At 38.8% G+C, this 20,801-nt stretch overlaps 1 protein-coding gene across 1 annotated transcript; it reads left to right on the top strand.

Moving 5' to 3' along the window:
* The first annotated feature begins 10,904 nt into the window (after nt 1–10,904).
* LOC149814940 (putative serine acetyltransferase 5) lies at nt 10,905–12,035 on the top strand. The gene has a single exon (XM_089989790.1). It carries the CDS (start codon nt 11,007–11,009, stop codon nt 11,865–11,867), a length of 861 nt encoding a protein of 286 aa, XP_089845916.1. The 5' UTR covers nt 10,905–11,006; the 3' UTR covers nt 11,868–12,035.
* The last annotated feature ends 8,766 nt before the right edge of the window (nt 12,036–20,801 follow it).

The raw sequence follows: 20,801 nt of genomic DNA, 5'->3' as shown, positions 1-20,801 counted from the left end.
GGATACACATTCATGACAGAAATTTTGAACCTTATACATCTGAAATTGACTGATTTATTGAAGTGTCACGTGCTCATGTCAATTTTGTTGGTAGAATATGATGCCCATGTTGGGACTACAAGAATAAAAAATATAAAGTTCTACCACTGATCAAACTATACTTGATTGGATGTGATTCTACCATGGAATATATGCAGTTTCATGTGAGTGTGTCCTAAACTCACGTAAATGCAATGCATATACATCATGATGAGAGCAAGGATACAATAGAGATTCATGATCGGGTGAAAGAAATGTTGAACGATATTATTATGAGAACAACATTGGATCTAGCTCCAGACGATGATGGCAAACACAGACCTCTTCAAGAGTTAATGGGTGATGCCTGAAAAGTCTATATCTAGGTTGTACAAAGTTAACAAAACTAGTAGCTTTCATTCTCAAGTTCATACATATCAAATCAATAAACATATTGAGTAACAAATCGTTCAACATGCTGATTAATTTGTTGAAGGAGGCATTGTCTGAGTGGAAAATATTTTCAAACTCTTATTATGAGGAAAATAAATTTGTGAATCACACTGGCTTTGATTATGTGAAGATAGATTTATGTGTGAATGACTGCATACTTTTCTGGGAAGAGCATAAGAAGAAAGAAACTTGCCTAAAGTGCAATGCTTCAAGATGAATGCAAAGGAATAAAAGCTCCTTAAAAGATATTACGATATTTTCTCATAAAGCTAAGGTTATAGCGTTTGTTCATAACAATAGAAACAACATCAAATATAAGGTGTCACAAGACCCAACGTGCAAGCAATGAGAACATACTAATTCATCCATCAAATCCTACAGTGTGGAAGGAGTTTGACAGAGAACATATATCATTCATGATAGAATGTCACATTGTTCATCTTGATATGGAAAGTGACAGTTTCAATCCATTCAGAAATATGAGTTTGTCATACAACATATGGCTCATAGTATTATTGTCGTATAATCCGCCTTCATGGATGTGTATGAAAGATCCTTTCATACAACTTTCCCTACTCATCCCTGGATCAAGGTCACCTAAAAATGAAATAGATGTTTATATGCAGTCATTAATCAAAGATTTGTAAGAGTTATGTGATGAAGACATTAGCAAGTATGACACATCAACTAAAGAGATATTTCATATGTGAGTGGTGGTAATATGGACTATCAATAATTTTTTAGCATATGCCAGCTTATCAAGGTGGTCTACGAAGGGGAAGCTTGTGTGTCTAGTTTATAACATTAATACAAGGTCATATAGCTTGAAGTTTGGTAAGAAGACATGTTACATAACACACTATAGATTCTTACTAGAAGATCACCTATGACATCGTTAAAAAAAGGAGTTCAATGATAAAGTGGAGCTTAGAGGGCTACCAAATGAATTATTTAGAGGTGAACTAGAGGTACAGTTAAGTAACTTATTATTGATTTTAAAAAAGTATGGATTGGTGGGAAAAGAAAAAATCATGCTAACAAATGATATCTAAATTGGAGAAAAAAATATTTTTCTGACTATCATATTGGTCTTCATTAAAGCTAAGACGCAACTTAGATGTGATGAATGTTGAGAAGAACATATGTGACAATATCTTATATAATGTTCGATGTGAAGGAGAAAACAAAGGATAACGAAAATACATGGAAAGATTTAAGACTTAGGAAGATATGTCGTCACCTGCACTTAGACAGAAGCGGTGCAACACCGATGAAACCACATGCATAGTACACATTTTTGAGTACACATAAGGAGTTTCTTGATTGGTTGAAGGATGTGAAGTTTCTCAACATCTATGCATCTAACATTGGGCGATGTGTAAACATAAATGATGTTAAATTTTTTGAAATGAAGAATCATGATAGCCATGTCTACTTCCTTGCAGTTCATGGATATATAAAGAAGACAATCGACATGCTTTCAATCCATCTGAGCGATATGTTTAGATGGTTGTGTGCAAGGGCATTGAGAAGAGATGCTTTAATGAAGATGAAGAAAAATATTCCAGTAATTTTATGCGCTTTGGAGAAGTTATTTTCACCCGCATTTTTTATCATCATGGTGCACCTAGCCATTCATCTACCACATAGGCCAAATTTGTTGAACTGGTACAATATTGTTAGATATATTTGATTGAGAGATTCTTTAGTAGATTAAAGTGAACTATGAAGAACAACGCACAAGCAAAAGCTCCTATTATTGAGGCATATATTTCAATAGAATGGGCAACCTTTTGCTCAATGTATCTTAGTGGTATTGATACTAGATTTAACCATCGAGATCGACATGATAATAGGCCTAGCACAGCATGGACACCCAATTTGTCTGTATTCTCACATGACATTCGCGTGAAAGCTGGTGGCGGTTTGTCACTTATACTTTCAGATTCAAAATATGCAAGATCTCATCGATATGTACTCAACAACCGCATTGAATCTGAATTGTATTTAAGGGAACATAGAGAAATAATCCATAGCTTAGGCAACAATATTCAGGAAGCTATAATATGACATGACCAGGAGTTTGCAAGTTGGTTTCTACAAAACCACGAGGATGCTTATCTAGAATTATGAATTCTCGTAAGAGAAACTGAGTGTGAATCATAGTCCTATCAAACTTGTGATGTAAATGAAATAAGTTTTCATCAACAGTCTCACGGTGAAGACCGTAGTTTTTAGAACAATGGGGTAATGGCTACATGTGAAGGCAATATAGGGGAACCTGATGTAGACTATTATGGGGTCATAAAAGATATTATTGAATTTAAATATATAGGATGAAATTGGGTGTATGCGTTTATATATGATTGGTTCATGGTTTGATAATAGGCACACACGTAAGGATAAATACTTAACATGTATCAACATGTCTCACCCAACATACCATGAGGAACCTTTTATTTTAACCTTTTAAGTTATGCAAGTATTTTATAATAGAGATCCCATAAAGAGTGAAATGCATATAGCGTACAAGATAATACCAAGAAATGTGTACAAAATTCTACCATCTTTATCTGAATAAGACAATAATGCATATCAGAAAGACGATTGTAGAGGAGTTGATTCATTACCTCCACCCCATCAACGAAGATCCCACACCTTTACACTGAGATGACTTAGAGGATGATTGCTAAATATTTTAATACATAATTTCATGAAAGATAAAGGTTGCAACTGAATCTAGATATAATCACCATAACTAGGATGGTTTTTATGCATTAGAAGCAAATCAAGCAACCAAAGGCTTAGCATGGTACATCTTCGTACCTCCAAAGCTATCATACAAGGGTAAGTTTCTTATTCCCTAAGTTTATTTTTTTATATAGTACAATGCTTGTCATGACTCTAATAGATTCTTAATTTGTTGTTTGCAGACTGAAATAGATAGATAAGAACCGACAACGAGTGCATTCTATAAACAAGTAGATCCTATTTGTATCTTCATAGCTATCATACGATGACAAGTTTCTTATTCTCTAAGTTTATTTTTTTTAAATAGTATAGTGCTAAATATGTTTGATCTAATAGATTCTTAATTTATTGTTTGCAAACTGAAATAGATAGACAGGAACACTAGTGTATATTTATATTTGAATTAATGTTTGAAGTGTATGTTTATATTTGAATGAATGTATGTTTGAGGATGTTTGAAGTGTATATTTAAATTAATATATATGTTTGAGGATGTTTGGTCTATATTAATTTTTACCATAATGAGATATTGTAGTTAGTGTGAAACTGATTATATATATATATATATATATTTATTTATTTATTTATTTTAAATATATATAAATTGATATATATATATATATATTATTGAATTAAAGTTGATATCCTCTTGAATGTGAAAAGATGTTTTGTTAATGTTATCTTTATGCTTTTCCAAATTCTCATGGAAGTGTAGGAAAAGGCAAAAGCATTCTCGAGTCTTTAATCATAATGCGATTAAAATATCTATAAGTTTTCAAACTGAACTCTTATACTGCTATCATCATCAATAACAGTCATAATTGTTTCTTTTTATATATTTTTTTTTTGAATTATCGGATAGTACTTATTCTTGAAGTGTGTTTGTTGTAGGTTTGGATGGGATGTAGGAGAGGGGGTTGGAGAGGATGTATATTTGTTTTTTGAAGTATTTTTTTTTTAAGTGCATATTTATATTTGAATGTATGTTTAAAGTTGAATGTTTGAGGAGGTTGGAGATGATGAATGTTTGAGGAGGTTGGAGAAGATGAATGTTTGAGGAGGTTGGAGAAGTGTATGTTTATATTTGAATGAATATATGTTTGAGGGGGCTGAAAAGGATAATTTTTTTAGGAGGTTGGAGAAGTGTATGCTTATATCTGAATGTATGTTTCAGGATGTATAAACACTAGTGTATGTTTATATTTGAATTGATGTTTAAAGTGTACATTTATATTTGAATGGAATAATGTTTGAGGATGTTTGAAGTGTATATTTGAATTGTATTTGTCATTTTGTTTAATGTAATATAAAAACAAATTTAAAACTAATATAAATTTTTTATTTTTTCAGGTTTAAGGCCTATAATGTTGACATTCATGTGTCATTGTTATCGGCCTTAACCCTATGTCGACGTTAGAACCTATAACAGTGACTTATTTGTCGACGTCATAGCCTTTCAAGGCGACTTACTTATCATCGTTATCGACTATAATGGTTAGTTAATTCTCTCTGTTATAGGCTATAACAATGACACAAAAATGTCATTGTTATAAAGTACATCGTCGTTATTGGGTGGGTCACCACTATTGGTGTTCTCAGTTTCGATGAGATTCTTCATCGGTATTGGGTCACACATTAACGGTGAGTTATAAATGTCATCATTATTATTTAACTGAGACAAAAAATTGATAACCATTTTTTGTCACTGTTATAGACTTATAGCGGCGATAAATAGGGCAATAGCGACGAGAAATGTCATCGCTATTGACCCTCATCCTTGTAGTGTCAGTTTCCTTGGGGTAGCTTTTTGGTTGCCTATCTTCTAGCCTTGATTGTCATTTTTATGGGGAGTTCATCTTGAGGTTTGAACAATGTTGACTTGACTTTTGGACGAGTCTGACTTCTTGTATAGGTTGTTGTCTCTGTTGTTCTTCAGGAACCTATCATATACTCTTTCTTTGATGCCTACCTTAAAGGCGATAACCTTTTTTATAAATTCGTCATAGGTTTCAATCTGTCATGTTGATTAAGCTTCTTAGAGGTTGGGAGAAGTTGTCCATGACTATCATTAAAGCATGAGAGTCTGAGATTGGCTCCTTCATCCAATTGGCCATGGACCACCATCTGTTGATGAACTCGCAAGGACTCTCATATCTCTTATGCTTCAGATCGTGCAACTGGCTTATGGCTGGGAGATCTTCAAGATTGAAGCAAAAATGGTCTATAAAAAGGTTTATGCCTTGTTTAAACTCCCTAAACTATTAGAGGTTCAGGGTGGTGAACCATTCTAATGCCTCTCCTTCCAGACTCCTAGGGAACTAGTTGATCATCCTCTTAGCATTGTTTCGATATTATGCTACACTCCCCATGAACAAGACCATATGTGTTCTCAAATCTCTCTTTTCACTAAACTTTAGAAACTTGGGGGAGTATCATCATTATCTTTATCATATCCCACTCGTTAGAAATCCTCTAATGAATACTCGCTCTGATACGTGTCCATGTATTTCATTCTAGTGCTAAGATTTCATACCATATCTTCTAGGAACTTTATTTTCTTGTTTGATTCTAATGATGTAGTTTGAATCAGGTGAACAAACTGGGGTTTGTGAACTTTTCTCTCACAGTCAGACACTTGGAACTCACTCCATTGGCTATAACCCGTCTCATAATCTAACTCTTGGGCTCTTCTAGCCCTTATGTTGGCTCGTGCCTGCTCTTGCTCTAATTCTTGGATTGTGCTAACCCTTCTTTCAACTTGTGCCTATTATTGCCCTAACATTTCTTGGATCTCTCTCATTTTCTCCTCCATCTCCTTTATGCTTTGTCTTGACTGTGCTAGCATATGCCTTTTTTGGACTGAACTTTGAAATGTGAGGTCTTAGGGATTCATCTCTTAGTGGACTCATTTGTGCTAGAGTTATCCATCTCATAACCCGTGTCAGGACCATTACGAGACCAATGGGGATACCAATGTTTTGGCACTTTCCTTTCTTTGGACTATGCTTTAAAAATACCAAGTCCAGAAGATTCATCTTCTAGCAGACTCATTTGTGCTAGAGCTATTTGTCTCATAACTAGCATGTAGACCTTTACGAGACTGATGATGGTGTTAATATTTTAGCACTTCTCTTACCTTGGAATTGGCTTTGAAATGTGAGGTCCTGGGGATTCATCTATTAGTGGGATCATCTTTGTTAGAGTTGCCTGCCTCATAATCTGTGTGAAAACCGTTATGAGACTCATAAGGGTACTGATATGAGCTAAAATCAAAGAACATCAAGGGCTTTTCCTTTTTCTAGTCATCCTTTGACTCATCTTGGAGATCTGTATGGGTCCTATCTTCAGGATCCTCGTTGAATATGATGTTTGACATCATATGGTGTGGCATCCTGTATATGTGATTTTTCAGAGGTTGTGCCTTTGGGATGAAAATGGATTTGAGTTTTTGGATTTTAGGTCCGGTATTTATTTGGTTCAGATGCCTAAATAAAGTAACAAGAGATTTTAAAACACGATTGGGTACCCTAGTTCTCCATAAAAAAATGTATCCACAGATCTGCAAGGCTTTTTGGGGTTCTATGGATAAGGGTTTCCTTCCGGATCCACAACTAATATACACAAGCTAACAACTTAAAGGTATTGATATATGAATTATCCAGCTCCAAGGTACCACCACCGATATACCCAAGCTAACAACTTAAGAGTACTAGTGGGGGATCTAAATGATAGGTCAAGAGATTTTTTTTTTTAATCCCCAAAAAAGAGGGGATCCATTCCTAAAAACCCTAACTTATTGGAGGTCTCAAGCAAGAAACCCTAAATTGTTGGAGGTTTTATTTTTCTATTTTTGACTTGACTTAAATTTTCTCTAGCAAGTGTTTCTAAAAATGTGATAAGCTTAGACGTAATATCCATGCATGAACCTAATGTAAGAAAAGCCTAGATTCAAGATTCAAGAGAGAAGTGACAAACTAAACACTAAGATCCAAGCTTAAGTAGAATGATATTATCTTAAAAAAAGCAAAATTAATGAGATTTGGATTTCTGAATGCAAAAATATGTTATCCAAAATGTGGAGCGCCCAATGAGTTTTTTTCCTTAAAATGACAAAATAGAATTTTCTCGGGGAACTATAACCAAGAAAAATGTTTGCTTAGATTTTTCTATTAAAATCTAAAAAAAAATTAGGATGTCAACTTTTAAAAGAGACTGATTTTGTCAACTTCTAACATCCAGTCGGCGAGAAATGCCTTAAAAAACAAAAATTGTCTTGCAACCTAACTTGCTATGGAATAGAAAACAAAAAGTTTCTAGGTGATTTAGAGTAAAAAAAATGGTTTTTGGAAAAGATCACAACAGATAAAATGTAGAAAAATGAATTATCTTTTAGAAAAAACAAGAATTGCATGATTTTGACATTGGAGCGCAAAGATCCTCTTCTTGGAATACAAACAATCTAGAAATTTCTGTTTCAAAACAGGAACAAAATTCTTTTGGAAACTTTCAGGATAAAAACATGCAGTTTTAGGGAAAATACTCAAAAAATGAAATAAAGTTGAGAATCTAAGCTTTCTAACACATCAAAAATTGCTCGATTTTGATACCAAAACATTGAGATACCATCTCTGGAAGACAAGTTGTTCAACAAATGGGTCATAGGGATCAGACGACAAAAATGATTATCATTTCTGTCTCTAACGACAAAGAGACTTTTTCGTCTGGGTCCCTAAAGGCAAAAGTTCAGTCATTTAAGTTTGTTGTTTTAATCCCTAACCACAAACTTTGTTTGTTGTTTTGTTTGAAACATCTTGAATATTGAAACAAGGCTATTCTATCTACAATTTTGGGCCTTACAAAACCCCAAATCTCCTAAATAATGAATTTTTAAACTATGAAAGATGAAGAAAATATGACATCCACCGTGATCGCTAAAAACTATTGATAAAAATTTTGAGGGAAAAGAATAACTTGCTCATATTTTGCTAGAATCCTTTTAAAAACCTTTAAAAGATATAGGGAGTTTGTTTTACTCCTCTAGAGATTTCCTTTGATTGAGCAGCACCTCCACATAGGTTTGAGAGTTCTTGCAATAGCTTCGGCAGCGCTTCCGTGTAGGTATGACAATTTAGGGCTTATGTGAGTAAGTTGAGCACAGGCATGGCTTGGGAAGACTTCTTTTCCAGGGCCAACACTTAGGTATATAATTTTCATATCTAATTAGACTGCAGGGATGAACTCCTATTTATAAGAATTCTGCATTGAATATAGATTAAGGGTTTTATGGATTTATATGCAACTCAAATGAATTTGTTCTTATTCTTACATATGATAAGACTCATCCAAGAAGAGTTTTACTTGGGATAGGAGTTTGGATTGGATATGATTTATGATTATTCTATTTTTTTGTGTTTTAGGGAGACTGATAGAATTTTTGGTAGTTTGTTTTCAAATGACACATGCAGATGAGGCTTCTAGAGGTTTTCTAGGGATTAAATACGAGAATTTTGAATCTCTACATTAAAATCGGGTCATACTTTGGATCTATTATAACACAATAACTTGTTTTGATCATAACTTTCTAATTGTGGCAATGTTTGATGCATTGGAAATCTAACATCATAAGATTTAATTTATCTTTTAAGTAAAAAATCAAATTAAATCATTTTGGTGGTAAAAAATATACTTAAAATTGGAACTACCTAAAAAACACGATTTTTAACTAAAGAAGTTACCTTGTTGTGGTCATAACTTTGTACTCAATATCATATTGAGCTGATTTTTAGCTTTTTGCAAAGCTAAAATTCTCTAGTTTAATTGATCTTTTGAAAAAAAATCTAAAAGATGCTCTTTTGGAATCCAACATGCAATGCGAGTTCAACATGCAAGTTCAATTTTTTTTTGAAGATTAGTTAACAAGGATATGAAATTTTAATTTTTCAATTTAATAAAATATTTTTATTATCCTAATACTTAAAAAAGGTATTAAAATATTATTAAAATATAAAATATTAAAATAAGATTAAGACATTTCAGTGTGTAACAAATTCTAGTACGTCTCTGTAGATCAAAATCAGATTATTACTCGATCTCATTTGAAGGACTAACTACTATCGGTCATCTATATGCTGCCAATCAAGAACAAGCCTCATGGTCTATAGGCTGCCAATTAGAACTGGCCTGGCCTTGGTATATACTGGTTTCTATGAGCATATATTGGAACTATTTCCATAAGATGAGATACTTAGCTTCCTTAAACAAGATCAATTTGATTGTTATAAGAGGGCGTTTGATTTGTGGGATACCTTGTTGTGTCCCATCTGTGAGGGCCCCGCGGCTGCCATCAAACAAATAAGGCAGCTGTCCCACCAAAATGGAACGCAATGGTTTCTTGCTTTCCATTTCGGCGGGACAAAAGTGTCAGACCCGGAGGTGTACATCCGACACTTTTGTCTCGGAGACACTTATGAGTTGGTCCTGAACAAGTGTGCCCAGCCATCAAACACGCCCTTAGTGACCTCTTATCTTGTCCAGTCCAAAGTCACGGTGCGCGCACGCGCACCCACATGCCTATTCCTGTCCAAACTCACAAAACAAAATAGGTTTTAGTTGTCTAGATTCAATGGTTCTAGCGACCATAAGAAATAGAAAAAAACTAAGGGCACGATTTGAGCAACCAAGAAATTTCCTTGATTAATATCATCTTATTTTGGGAAGTCAAGGCTCATTATTTTAGTATTTGGTTTAGACATGGATTTGCTTCTAACCCTTTTTGTTGTCCAGGTAAAATGAACCAAATCTCATATAAGAAAACCTGTGGCTCATTGCATAGAAATTATAGCAAAATTCTGTGTTCTGTGTGGGTTTCGGTACGTGATACCCTCAACTAGGGCTGTCAACAGGTCGGGTTTGGTTCGGACCCAGGTGGAACCAGACTTGGACCTAATTTTCGGTTACGGTATCGGTTCTGGACCTGAGTCTAATCAGGTCTACTATAAGATAAACCATACCTGAATCCTATAAAAACTGCATAAACCAGACCCAAACCTTATCAGGGAAAATAATGTTTTTTTATTATTTTTACATTGAAAAATTGTAAGTCTGAATCGGAACTCGGGTTGGGTCCAGGTCTGGTATAAAATTTCACAAACTATATCCGGGTCCATGTATTAATCAGACCTTCAGGTCTGGACCCGGGTCTTAATCAGGTCTTCTTATTTGTCACCATACCCGAACCCTATAGGGTTTGGTTGGGGCCCGGGGTCTGGGTAAACCAGACCCATTGACACCCCTACCGTCAACTGGTGGTTTTCACTCGCTGGAATTCGGAACCTTCGTCACCAACGAGCCATGTTTTGTTTAGTTGGATGGCGTTAGTTTTCATTGTTCGGAAGCATGTTTTGCAATTCGGATCCCACAAATATGTGCAGGAATCGGCTGTTAGTTCATGGTTTTTTAGAGAAATAGAACATGACTTTTTGAGGCTTCAAAATTTAGAAATTTGTGGGCTTTAGATTTTTGAAGTCTTTGGGATGTATGTCATAATTGGACAATCTGAAAGCCAAGTCCAATTCCTACTTAACAAACCATCCATATAGATTACATGTATAGTGTCGTCAGATTCAATAAAAAATAAAAACTAGCAAATATTTGCACCCTCAGAACATTATGATATATGTGTGTGTGTGTGAAATAGAGAGAAAGAGAGTGTTGGGTTTTGTTTATATATAGCAGTTCCAGACATAACTGTGACTATAAGTAAGCATCTTCCTTGTTTGCCAAACATGGCGAGCACCAAGGGCCTGGCTTCCACTCCTGCATCATCAGATGCTGGCCATGAAGCCGAAGAGTCATTCCTCTGGGATCAGATCAAGTTCGAAGCCAACCAAGATGCAAAAGACGAACCAGCCCTGGCCGGCTATCTCTTCTCCACTGTCCTCTCTCAACCGTCTCTCATGCACTGCCTGGCCTTCCACTTGGGCAACAAGCTCTCTTCATTCACCCTACTCCCTACAATCCTGTACAACCTCTTCCTTGAGTCCTTTTCTACTCCTGGCATTCGTCGTGCAATCGTAGTCGACATCGCAGCCATACGGAAACGCGACCCCGCTTGCCACTCCTTCTCCCACTGCCTCCTCAACTACAAAGGCTTCCAAGCCCTCCAAGCACACAGGGTGTCTCATCGTCTCTGGCTGCAAGGAAAGCGTGCTCTTGCATATTCTCTTCAGTCCAGAATGTCTGATGTATTTGCAGTAGACATACATCCCGGTGCAAGCTTCGGATCAGGAATTCTGCTTGATCATGCTACCGGAATCGTGATCGGAGAGACCACAGTTATTGGTGATACCGTGTCGATATTGCACCATGTCACACTTGGTGGAAATGGCAAGGAGATAGGTGATAGGCATCCAAAGATTGGCAATGGTGTCTTGATCGGAGCCGGAGCCACTGTGCTTGGAAACGTGAACATTGGTGAAGGAGCGAACATCGGCGCGGGCTCGGTCGTGTTGAGGGATGTGCCTGCTTGGAACACCGCAGTTGGGATCCCAGCTCGGTTGATCCAACGAAAAGAGGAACATAAGGATTTTCCGGGAGAGAGCATGGATCAGACTTCCTTCATGTCCCACTGGTCTTATATGATTTGATTTTGTTTGATAATTTGTGGTGCACTTTGACATCGATAGAAACGTGACCTGGTTCTTGATCTACACTGTTTCTGCTAGTGAAAATGCTGAAGTTCATGAACTTTTTTAGGTTTTCATGTGATGTAAAATATGGTCTACTAGTTAGTTCTCCCTTGTTTGGTTTTTTCTTTGTTTGTTCGACTTGTGCAGCTAGCATATTGATGGCTATTGTATTATCTTCAATAATATAAAATTGTCTGATGGAGGCCCCCCTTTCATTTTGATGTATATTTTTGGTTGTCATTGTGGTCTTAATCAATGCTTGACTTAAACCTGCTGCACCCAGTTCATTAGTTCTTGAACATCAATTCTTAGGGCGACAAGCTGAAGCTGAAATTTGTCAATTGAATAAAACTAAGTTAATGAACAACAAATTATAGATAAATGTTTCCGTTTGAGATATTTTTGCTCCCATTCACTGTGATATCATTCTTGTGAAACTAGTGCTAATAGTCTCAATATGTGATATGTTTGTTATCTTCAATCACGAAAATCATCAATAACATCTCATTTATGATCTTAGAATGCTTGTTTAATGAAAATTATCTGAGCTTCAAGACTTCTTCTCAATTTGACTCAGAGGCAACTCCCACATGATCTTGAGTTCGTGTATAGGAAGGTCTCTCTCTTTCTATATTTTAGTTTTGTTTCTACTTTGTTCGGTTCATGGGTTCAACATTTTGTTGATCTTCGTGAGTATTAATGTTGATCTTCTTTCGGCTCTCTCTCTCTCTCTCTCTCTCTCTCTCTCTCTATATATATATATATATATATATATATAGAGAGAGAGAGAGAGAGAGAGAGAGATTCATTTGTGAATTAACATTTAAGTCATCTAAGAGCAGCATTTTGCAGCCCACTCACCTTCCCACTATCCACAATCAAGGGGAAAAAAATCCATGTTAGGTGAACAATATATACAAGTTTATAATCTAAAATGGAACTGGTTTAATGCTAGAACAGAAACTAGTTTGCATAACAATGTTGAGGTTTTCAGATCATTCTCCAAGGTCATGTTCAGAAATGCTTTGTAATTGTATAGAAGCTTTTCTAGTTGGCTTACAGATCTCATATTTCTCACAGGCATATTGATACATATATCTCATCTCCAAGATTTTGGCCTCAAGAATCAAGACTGTTATTGGGCAGCTTATTTCGGAACCACAAAGTGCGTTCATTCCCGGTCGCTGCCTTCACGATGCATGCATTATCGCTCATGAGACCATCTATCAAGCTCGCAGGTACAAATCCTTTTGTGTTGAAAATCGATCTTGAAAAAGCATTTGACTCTTTGGACTGCAGACTCTTTTGGGGTGTATGGGGTTTGGTAAGAAGTGGGGGCGTTGGATCGACGGGTTGTTGTCTGCTACCTCGATTGCAGTGTCCATTAATGGCAAAAGTGAAGATTCTTTCAAGCCTAAAAAGGGGTTAAGGCAAGGTGATCCGCTTTTGCCTCTCCTCTTCATTATGGCGATGCAGGCGATTTCGGTGGTGATCTCTAGTGCGGAAAAGGCAGGCATTTTTTCCGAGTGTAGGATATCGGACTCTGTTTCGATAACCCACCTACTCTTTGTGTATGACTTGTTAATCTTTGGGAAACATCATCGAAGAATATGTGGGCCGTATGGGTGATACTCAAATGTTTTTCAAAGATCTCGAGCCTTCGAATGAGGCAAAAGCCAAATTATGATGTTCAATGACCCCCTATGGTGAAGCAAAATATTTTCAATTCCGAAACGGGTTCTCTTCCATTGAAACATTTAGGGCTACCTTTCCATTTGGGGGTCTCTAGGGTGTCGTGCTAGAGTGGGGTGGAAGATAGAATCACTCAAAAAATTCAGTCTTGTTGTTCACGTTTGCTCTCTTGGATTGGAAGAATAAGCCTTGTTTGGTTTAATATCTCTTTTTGAGTACTTCACTTCTTTCCAGTTTTTACACATCGTAGAAAGGTTGAATGACATCTAAATTTTCTCTTTCAAAAATTCATTTGGCATGGATCCTTAGAGGGAAAGGCTAATTAGGCACCCATCAATTGGCTGCTTATCTCGCAACCATTGGATGGTGGTTTGGGACTTCATAATTTGAAAAGATTTAACACCACCCTCTTGACCAAGTAGTTATAGAGAATATGTTCAGGGGAGGGCTCTCTTAGTCTAATCCTCTTTGAAAAATACGGATTCAATGGTTGGCCTTGGAGATGGTCAAAAAATCATAAATGAAAGAACGGATCCAGGATTTCGAAAGGATTGGTCAAAGCACTTGACCACTTCAATAAGGCTATTCAGATTAATGTGGGTACTAGTAATGAAACCTTGGCAAGATGTATGTGTGGGAAAACAACTCTTAGGGTGCAGTTAGCAAATCTTTTTGAGGCATCTAGAATTACATTAGGTAGAGTGAGTGATTTTTGGTCTAATAGGGAGGAGGTTTGGGATATTGTTTTGCGTAGGGAGCCATCGGACTTGATTTTTCACCAATGGGCTGAGCTTAGGCTACTGATCACCCTCTTGGCTACCTAAGCATACCTTTTGGACTGCTAGCCTACCACTTAGAGGCTCCTTCATGGGTTGGAGGATTCTCCTTGATGTGATAAATTCAGAAATTAAGCTTAAGAACCCAGGTTTTCATTTGGCTAGTTGGTGCTCGCTGTGTTTATGCGAGGAGGAGTCATCTCCACACCTTTTTTAGCATGACGCATTCATTCGCACATTGATTCGTCGAGTTGTGTTTGATAAACTTGCTAATTAGGACATCTCCTTTCCTAGAGACGTATTGATTGCGTCTCACTTGATCTCTAAACGCCACCGTTGGATATTCGTGTGGAGAACATGGATTTTAGTTGCATGGAAGCTCATATGGTGCGAAAGAAACCAACATATTTTCAATGGTAAGATCTGTGACCTTGAAGGAATCTTTTATCAACTGTGTTGGGAGGTTCAGGATCGGGTTCGTCGCAAATGGCCGGACTTCCCTGTTGAATGCCTTTTGAACCGCAGGGAAGTCGTCTCTCGCGATGCTGTTTAGTGGCAGGGCGCAGTGTTGGGTCGGCTGTTGTTCTGTGGCTGCTGTTATGTGGTTGCAGGGGATGTTACGGATGTTGCAGGGTTATCATCATCATCATCATTTCTAAGAAACAAGCAAGAAAGGAGAGGGCGACGCTCGTCTGTTTGAGGGAGAAGGGTGGCTTCATCGCCAAAGAAGGGTTGCTATAAGGACGACGACTCTGGAACAGGGAACAACTCGCACGATTTGGTCACTGATGATGTTCTGCTAGTCTGGGGGTTCTATTATTGTATGTGGGTATGCGTGTGTGTATGCATGTAAATGTGTGGGCGTGTGTGCGTTGGTGTGTGTGTGTAAGGGTGTGTGCAGGGGGTGAATTCTAAGTATATAGCTGGGTATGCTCGCGACTATGGCGTGCAGGTTCCACTCTATGCTCAGCGCTTGACTCTATATTCTTCCCTAAAGGAGTCTGTTCGCTGCTGTTGCTGCACTGGCCACCCTGGCTACAGAACACAGCTCACTGCAACATTCAGGGAAATCGGACCGGCTCCATCTCCTTTTCATCATTTCTGCAGTTTGGCTTCCTGTCAATGCATTTGGCGGCCCCTGTTTCTCATGACAGCGGGATCGTTATCTACACTTTATTTTATTTGTAAGCAATGCGCTTGTGTTTCTACTTGTCTGCCGACGTTTTGCTTCTGCAACAGCCGGATCCACAGAATTATGACTGTATCTGATCTGGTTTCTGATTTTCTTTTTGTTCTCTGTCTCTCGCTAACAGCAGGTGATATCTCATCACTTGTTGTAATGTTGTACTGATTTTACTTATATGTTATGAATAATATATTTCCTTTCAAAAAAAATAGCATGGGTCCGTCCACTTATTTGTCTCTAAAAATAGTAAAAATTTACCCTAGATATCTCTAGGTGACAAAACTAATTACAGATTATGCTTGCAGCTAGCATATTCATGAGTGCATGATAAGAATCTTTAGAGAACAAGTTATTCTATTGTCTCTCTCAAGCTATGCAGGATTGCATAATCGTTGAACTGCATTTAAGCAGAGGGCTCAACATGAGCTGAGCTAAGCCTGGACTCAAGTTGTTTGAGCTATGCTCAAAGATTGAATCATGCTTGAAGGGCCAAGATCAAGAAGAATTTCCTGATAAAAAATTATTATTATTTTTTTTTATTTTATACTAGAGGAAAGAGATTGGTATTTTGAACACACGGCCTTCTCGATATAATAATTATAGAACATGAAGTACCCTACCACTGTGCTTGAGTGCTCTCTTTTGAAGACAAAAAAACTTGAATAACACATGCACATACAAGAGTTTATCGGTGGAAAGGCTATCAAATGTGGATTCGTGCAGTTATTATGCTCGCTCTAGATGAAATCCGAGACCTCTTACAAGCTTGAGCATGACTCTCTTGAGAAAGGATTCCACTTTAAAGCCTGAGTTTATCTCATCAAGTAAATGAATGAGCTTGAATCAGGCACTTTCACCAGGAGGTTAGCCCCTAACGGTGTAGTTATAAGCTTTTAGCTCATTTAATAAATGATGAGCTTGAAACCAGGCACTTCCAAGTCCACGAAGACGAATCGTAAGGAGAAGAAGAGGATTCAAACTCCGGACACTAAGCAATATCACGAGGACTGGACTTGCAGCTCCTGCAAATACTGGAACTTTCAATGACGATTACAATATCGCCGATGCATGAATGATCGTCCGAGTAATGCTCCCTCACTATGCCCACCTTGCACGCCGTGTCCAATCGGATGCTGTCGAAGAACAGATACAACCTACTAAAGATATATGCTGGATCCACCAGGGACACCGGGGACGTCTTTCTGGTCGGCCAGATCAGCTGCAGTGATCGTACTGACCCGTCCATGCTTAAAACATCTAAGATGCAGCCTGAGGATCATCGTGACCTCTTTTCCATGGAGGGGCTGACTGGCCTCAAGGATGGCTACCCATTAACGGTCTTAGAGGGCAACATTTCTATATGTGAATCGATGCCACCTTCTTCACTATCATCCTCCCCTCATCTGCTGGACTTTCAGCCTCCTACCAATCGGAAACCAGCTCCGGTGGTCAGTCCGGCCATGGATGGCCTTCCCTGGTGTTGCTGGGAATGAAGCACCATCTTAGGGAGGGGCAGTTTTGCCCTACCAAGGTCCACCGATTGACCAGGCCTACTTCTTTGGATTCTAATAGGGCCCACCTGTTTCCCTTGAAAGGTGGTGTCTTCTTTGAAAACTCCTTGAAATATACGCCCACCATCAACCGTTTGGGCAAGCCAATTTTTGGGAGGCTTGTGGGACCACCTTTTGCCAGCTCCCCTTATGAAACGGCCACCAGTTCAAACGTCTCCTCCCTTGCTCATGGGTGGGCTTGATATTGCTCCGAACTCCACTGACCCGGATCCAGGTACCAAGTCCGTATTGGTTCTGGACTTTTCAAGTGATCTCGAGCCGATACAGGGTCTGGACCAGGTCATATAGAGCGACTCAGACTCGCTCCTACTGATGGATGCAGACCCAGTTCAGTTGGTTGCTGAAGGCATTGACCTGGTTCAATTGGAAGCTGATGCGATAAAAATAGACAATGATACCGTTCGGGTGAGTAATGGGTTGGCCCGGTTGGACGCTGATGTCGCTAACCCGCTTATGTTGGACGTTGAAGATACGGACCAAGTTTAGCTGGACATCGAACGGGTTTGGTTGGACGATTAGGAAGCTGAACCGGTTCAGTTAGACGCTAATGTTGATGACCTGGCACAGCTACAAGATGATAATGCGGACCTGGTTCAGTGGGTTTGACTGGACGCTGTTGGCATTGACCCGAGTAAGCAGACCCTTACCCGGGTCCCACCTTTGATGCTGATGGAAGAGCATAGTCGGTCCTGCTGGACGCAGACTCGGCTTTGGTATGGGATGCTGATCCGATTCAGACTTCAATTCCTGTATCAGATTACGCTACGGAACCTGCGAACCTGGATCCAAGGCGCAAGATAGTTTCTATCTCTGACCTTTGGATCCACCTAGGACAGATTCAATGTCTGGACGGATCAGACCAGGCACCAACGTTGGACTCTGACCCAATTCAGCTGGAGACTGACCTGGTTCCACTTTTGGGCACTGAATCGGTTTTGATGGACGAAGAATCGGTTGTGGTTGGACACACTGCATCGGTACCGCATTCCATGCTTGACGCTAAATTGGCACGGACTGAACCTGAACCGGTACAGCAATTCTTGCTTTGACGCTGATATTGCTCCGAACTCCGCGGTGATCCGTTTCTTCTTACTATGGTTTATGGGCCATGCATAAGTGATCTAGGAAAGGCTTTTTGGACAAAATTACTAAAAATTTAAGATGACTTGGGACTTGGGACCGTCCTTGATGAAGGATTGGTGCATTGAAGGCGATTTCAATTCCATCATTCGCTTGGAGGATTCAAATCACGTGCAATTGTACATGAGGAACATGTATCATTTTGCTAGTTTTTTGGAAGCCACCCAACTATCGGACCTTCCAATGCAAGGGTCATGATTCACGTGGTCGAACAAGCCGGCACCACCGATAATGAGGAAGCTCGATAGATTTTTGAACTCTATGAATATGCTTCAACAATTCCATGGCATGATGGCTATGTTGGATCCAATCTCGATGTCGAACCACTCCACGATTTGGTTGTCATGGGGTGCAGGTGGTGGATGATGGAATCGAGGATTTCACTTTGAGCTTTGGTGGTTTAGAGAACCAGGCCTCTCGGATCTCTTATGAGAATGATGAAATTTAGCCCCTACTTTGGGTGGTTGGACAGCCCAAAGAATCAACGCTAGACTTTGACATGTGAGAGGTAAGCTTATTGAATGGAGCAGATCAAAATGCATTACGAAATTTAAGGATTTGGATGAATGGGAAGCGCGGTTAAAATCTTTACAGATATTCGAAGTGGTGGAGGCTTCAAATCTGAAAATAGAATGTCAGAACCTTACTAACATCATTGGTGAATTGAGGATGCATGAATGCATGCGATGGAAACAATGGACAAAGGCTCATTGGCTCAAATCGGAAGAGTTGAACTCTCACTTTTATCACGTTCGTGCATCTACAAGATAGTCAATGACATTTCATCCTTGGTAATTGACGGGATTCGACAAGAGGGTCCCTTTATTTTGCCTAGTGCCACCAACTTTTCCCTGCTACATTTTATCGCTCGCCCAGCTATCATCCGAAAACACCTCTCCCTGGCCTCGACAACCCAAACGATGGATACAACTCCTTTTATTTGCCAATTATAATCTCAAACTCTCTGAGTTGTCATTCTATCATGCCTCAGAATAGACAGGCATCACCAGTCTACTTTCGGGCTTCACCTGAAAGTGCAGAAATACTGTTGAGCACACTTCAACTGTGCCCAAGCCAAGGCACTGTGACAATAAATAGGCCTATCTAAGGTAGTTTATGTCAAATAAGAAACTCGGTTCTTAGAAACTGGTTGTGTTTTGAGTCAGAGGACTCACGTGTAAGGTTTTCGCTACCTATGTTTGCCAGTGAGGCATGACCCTTGTAATTATGGTGGTGTATGCTTGTTTGTACTACAATGTATATACACGAGTAAATTTTTACTTCCTTATATATGATCGAAAAACTGAATCACGTTAATTGTATGTGAATAGACAAATGGCTCTCACGATGAGGAGAACCGCGCCGAAGCGAGGAGTTCCATACTCAAGGGTTTCTGCTAGAAACTCTCGACAACTTGGTTACTGCCATCCATGAGATGAGGCATAAACCGACCTCGCCTCGCAATAAGAACACTAGAGGAATTACTTACAAAAGGTTCCTCAAGCTAGAATCATCGGTTTTCATCGGTAGAGCCGATCCAGAACTCGTGGAAAGCTAGATCGAAGAGACAGAACATGTGTTCCTAGTGCTGGGAGTGCCAGAAGAAAGAAAACCATTTATGACACATTGATTGAAGGACAATGCGCGAAAGTGGTGAGATACCACTAAGATTATTCAGTTCTCAGAGTACGAGGTCAATCCTTGGGGTGATTTTCGAAGATCCTTCCTAGATAATTAGTTCCTGATAAACTCCCGAAATAAAAAGAAGATGGATTTCTTAGAACTAGAATACGGTAGTGTGAGTCTTATCGACTATACTACCAAGTTTTAGAAACTTGAGCGGTACTGCTTCAAGTTATTCGAGACTGACCAAGAGAGGGCCAACAAATATATCAATAGATTGCAGGAAGGGTTGCGGTCTTATGTGATAACCAGCATGCCTCAAACATTCCAAGTTGTTGTGATGACAACTTTGAGGATTAACATGGATTGTGAGCAATTCAAGAAGATCGCAGGAAAGAAGCTGGTAGCAAGCAATGAGAACAACAAGTGGATATTCCTAGGTGAGCAGGAATCATGATCACCTTTTTGCAAGAGGGAGTTCCAAAAAAAGAACCCTGCTCCACCGATCGTGAATTCACCACCAAGATAAGAAGCGGTCTAGCTTGGCCAACAGTCTAACTCTGGCTGCCAGAAGTGTCGCTTGACCCACCCTAAAAAACCATATCCTCGCGACACGGGTGGTTGTTTCTACTGCGACAAGATAGGCTACTACATGAAGAATTGGACCAAAAAGGCCTCAGATGAATGATGGAGGAATATCGGACCCTCCCAACAAACGCAATAACGTCTTTTGTTCTAACGGCTGCCACCACCGAGAATAGAGCAGAGACATGTGGCAGGTCGTGTATATGTTATAACCATTGAGCAAATCGCTAATGGTGACCTGATTGAGGGCACCATACCTATTAATGAACATGCCACTTACGTCTTGTTTGATTGTGGAGTTATGCATACTTTTATCTCA

Source organism: Nuphar pumila, chromosome 15, assembly GCF_984573655.1.
Source record: "Nuphar pumila chromosome 15, dmNupPumi1.hap1.1, whole genome shotgun sequence".
In the NCBI taxonomy this organism is placed as follows: Eukaryota; Viridiplantae; Streptophyta; class Magnoliopsida; order Nymphaeales; family Nymphaeaceae; genus Nuphar; species Nuphar pumila.
The sequence above is the reverse complement of the archived record's forward strand: the minus strand, read 5'-3'. Positions and strand labels throughout refer to the sequence as shown.

Coding starts and splice junctions, on each gene's coding strand:
- LOC149814940 (XM_089989790.1), top strand. CDS start 11,007: ATGGCGAGCACCAAGGGCCTGGCTTCCACTCCTGCATCATCAGATGCT.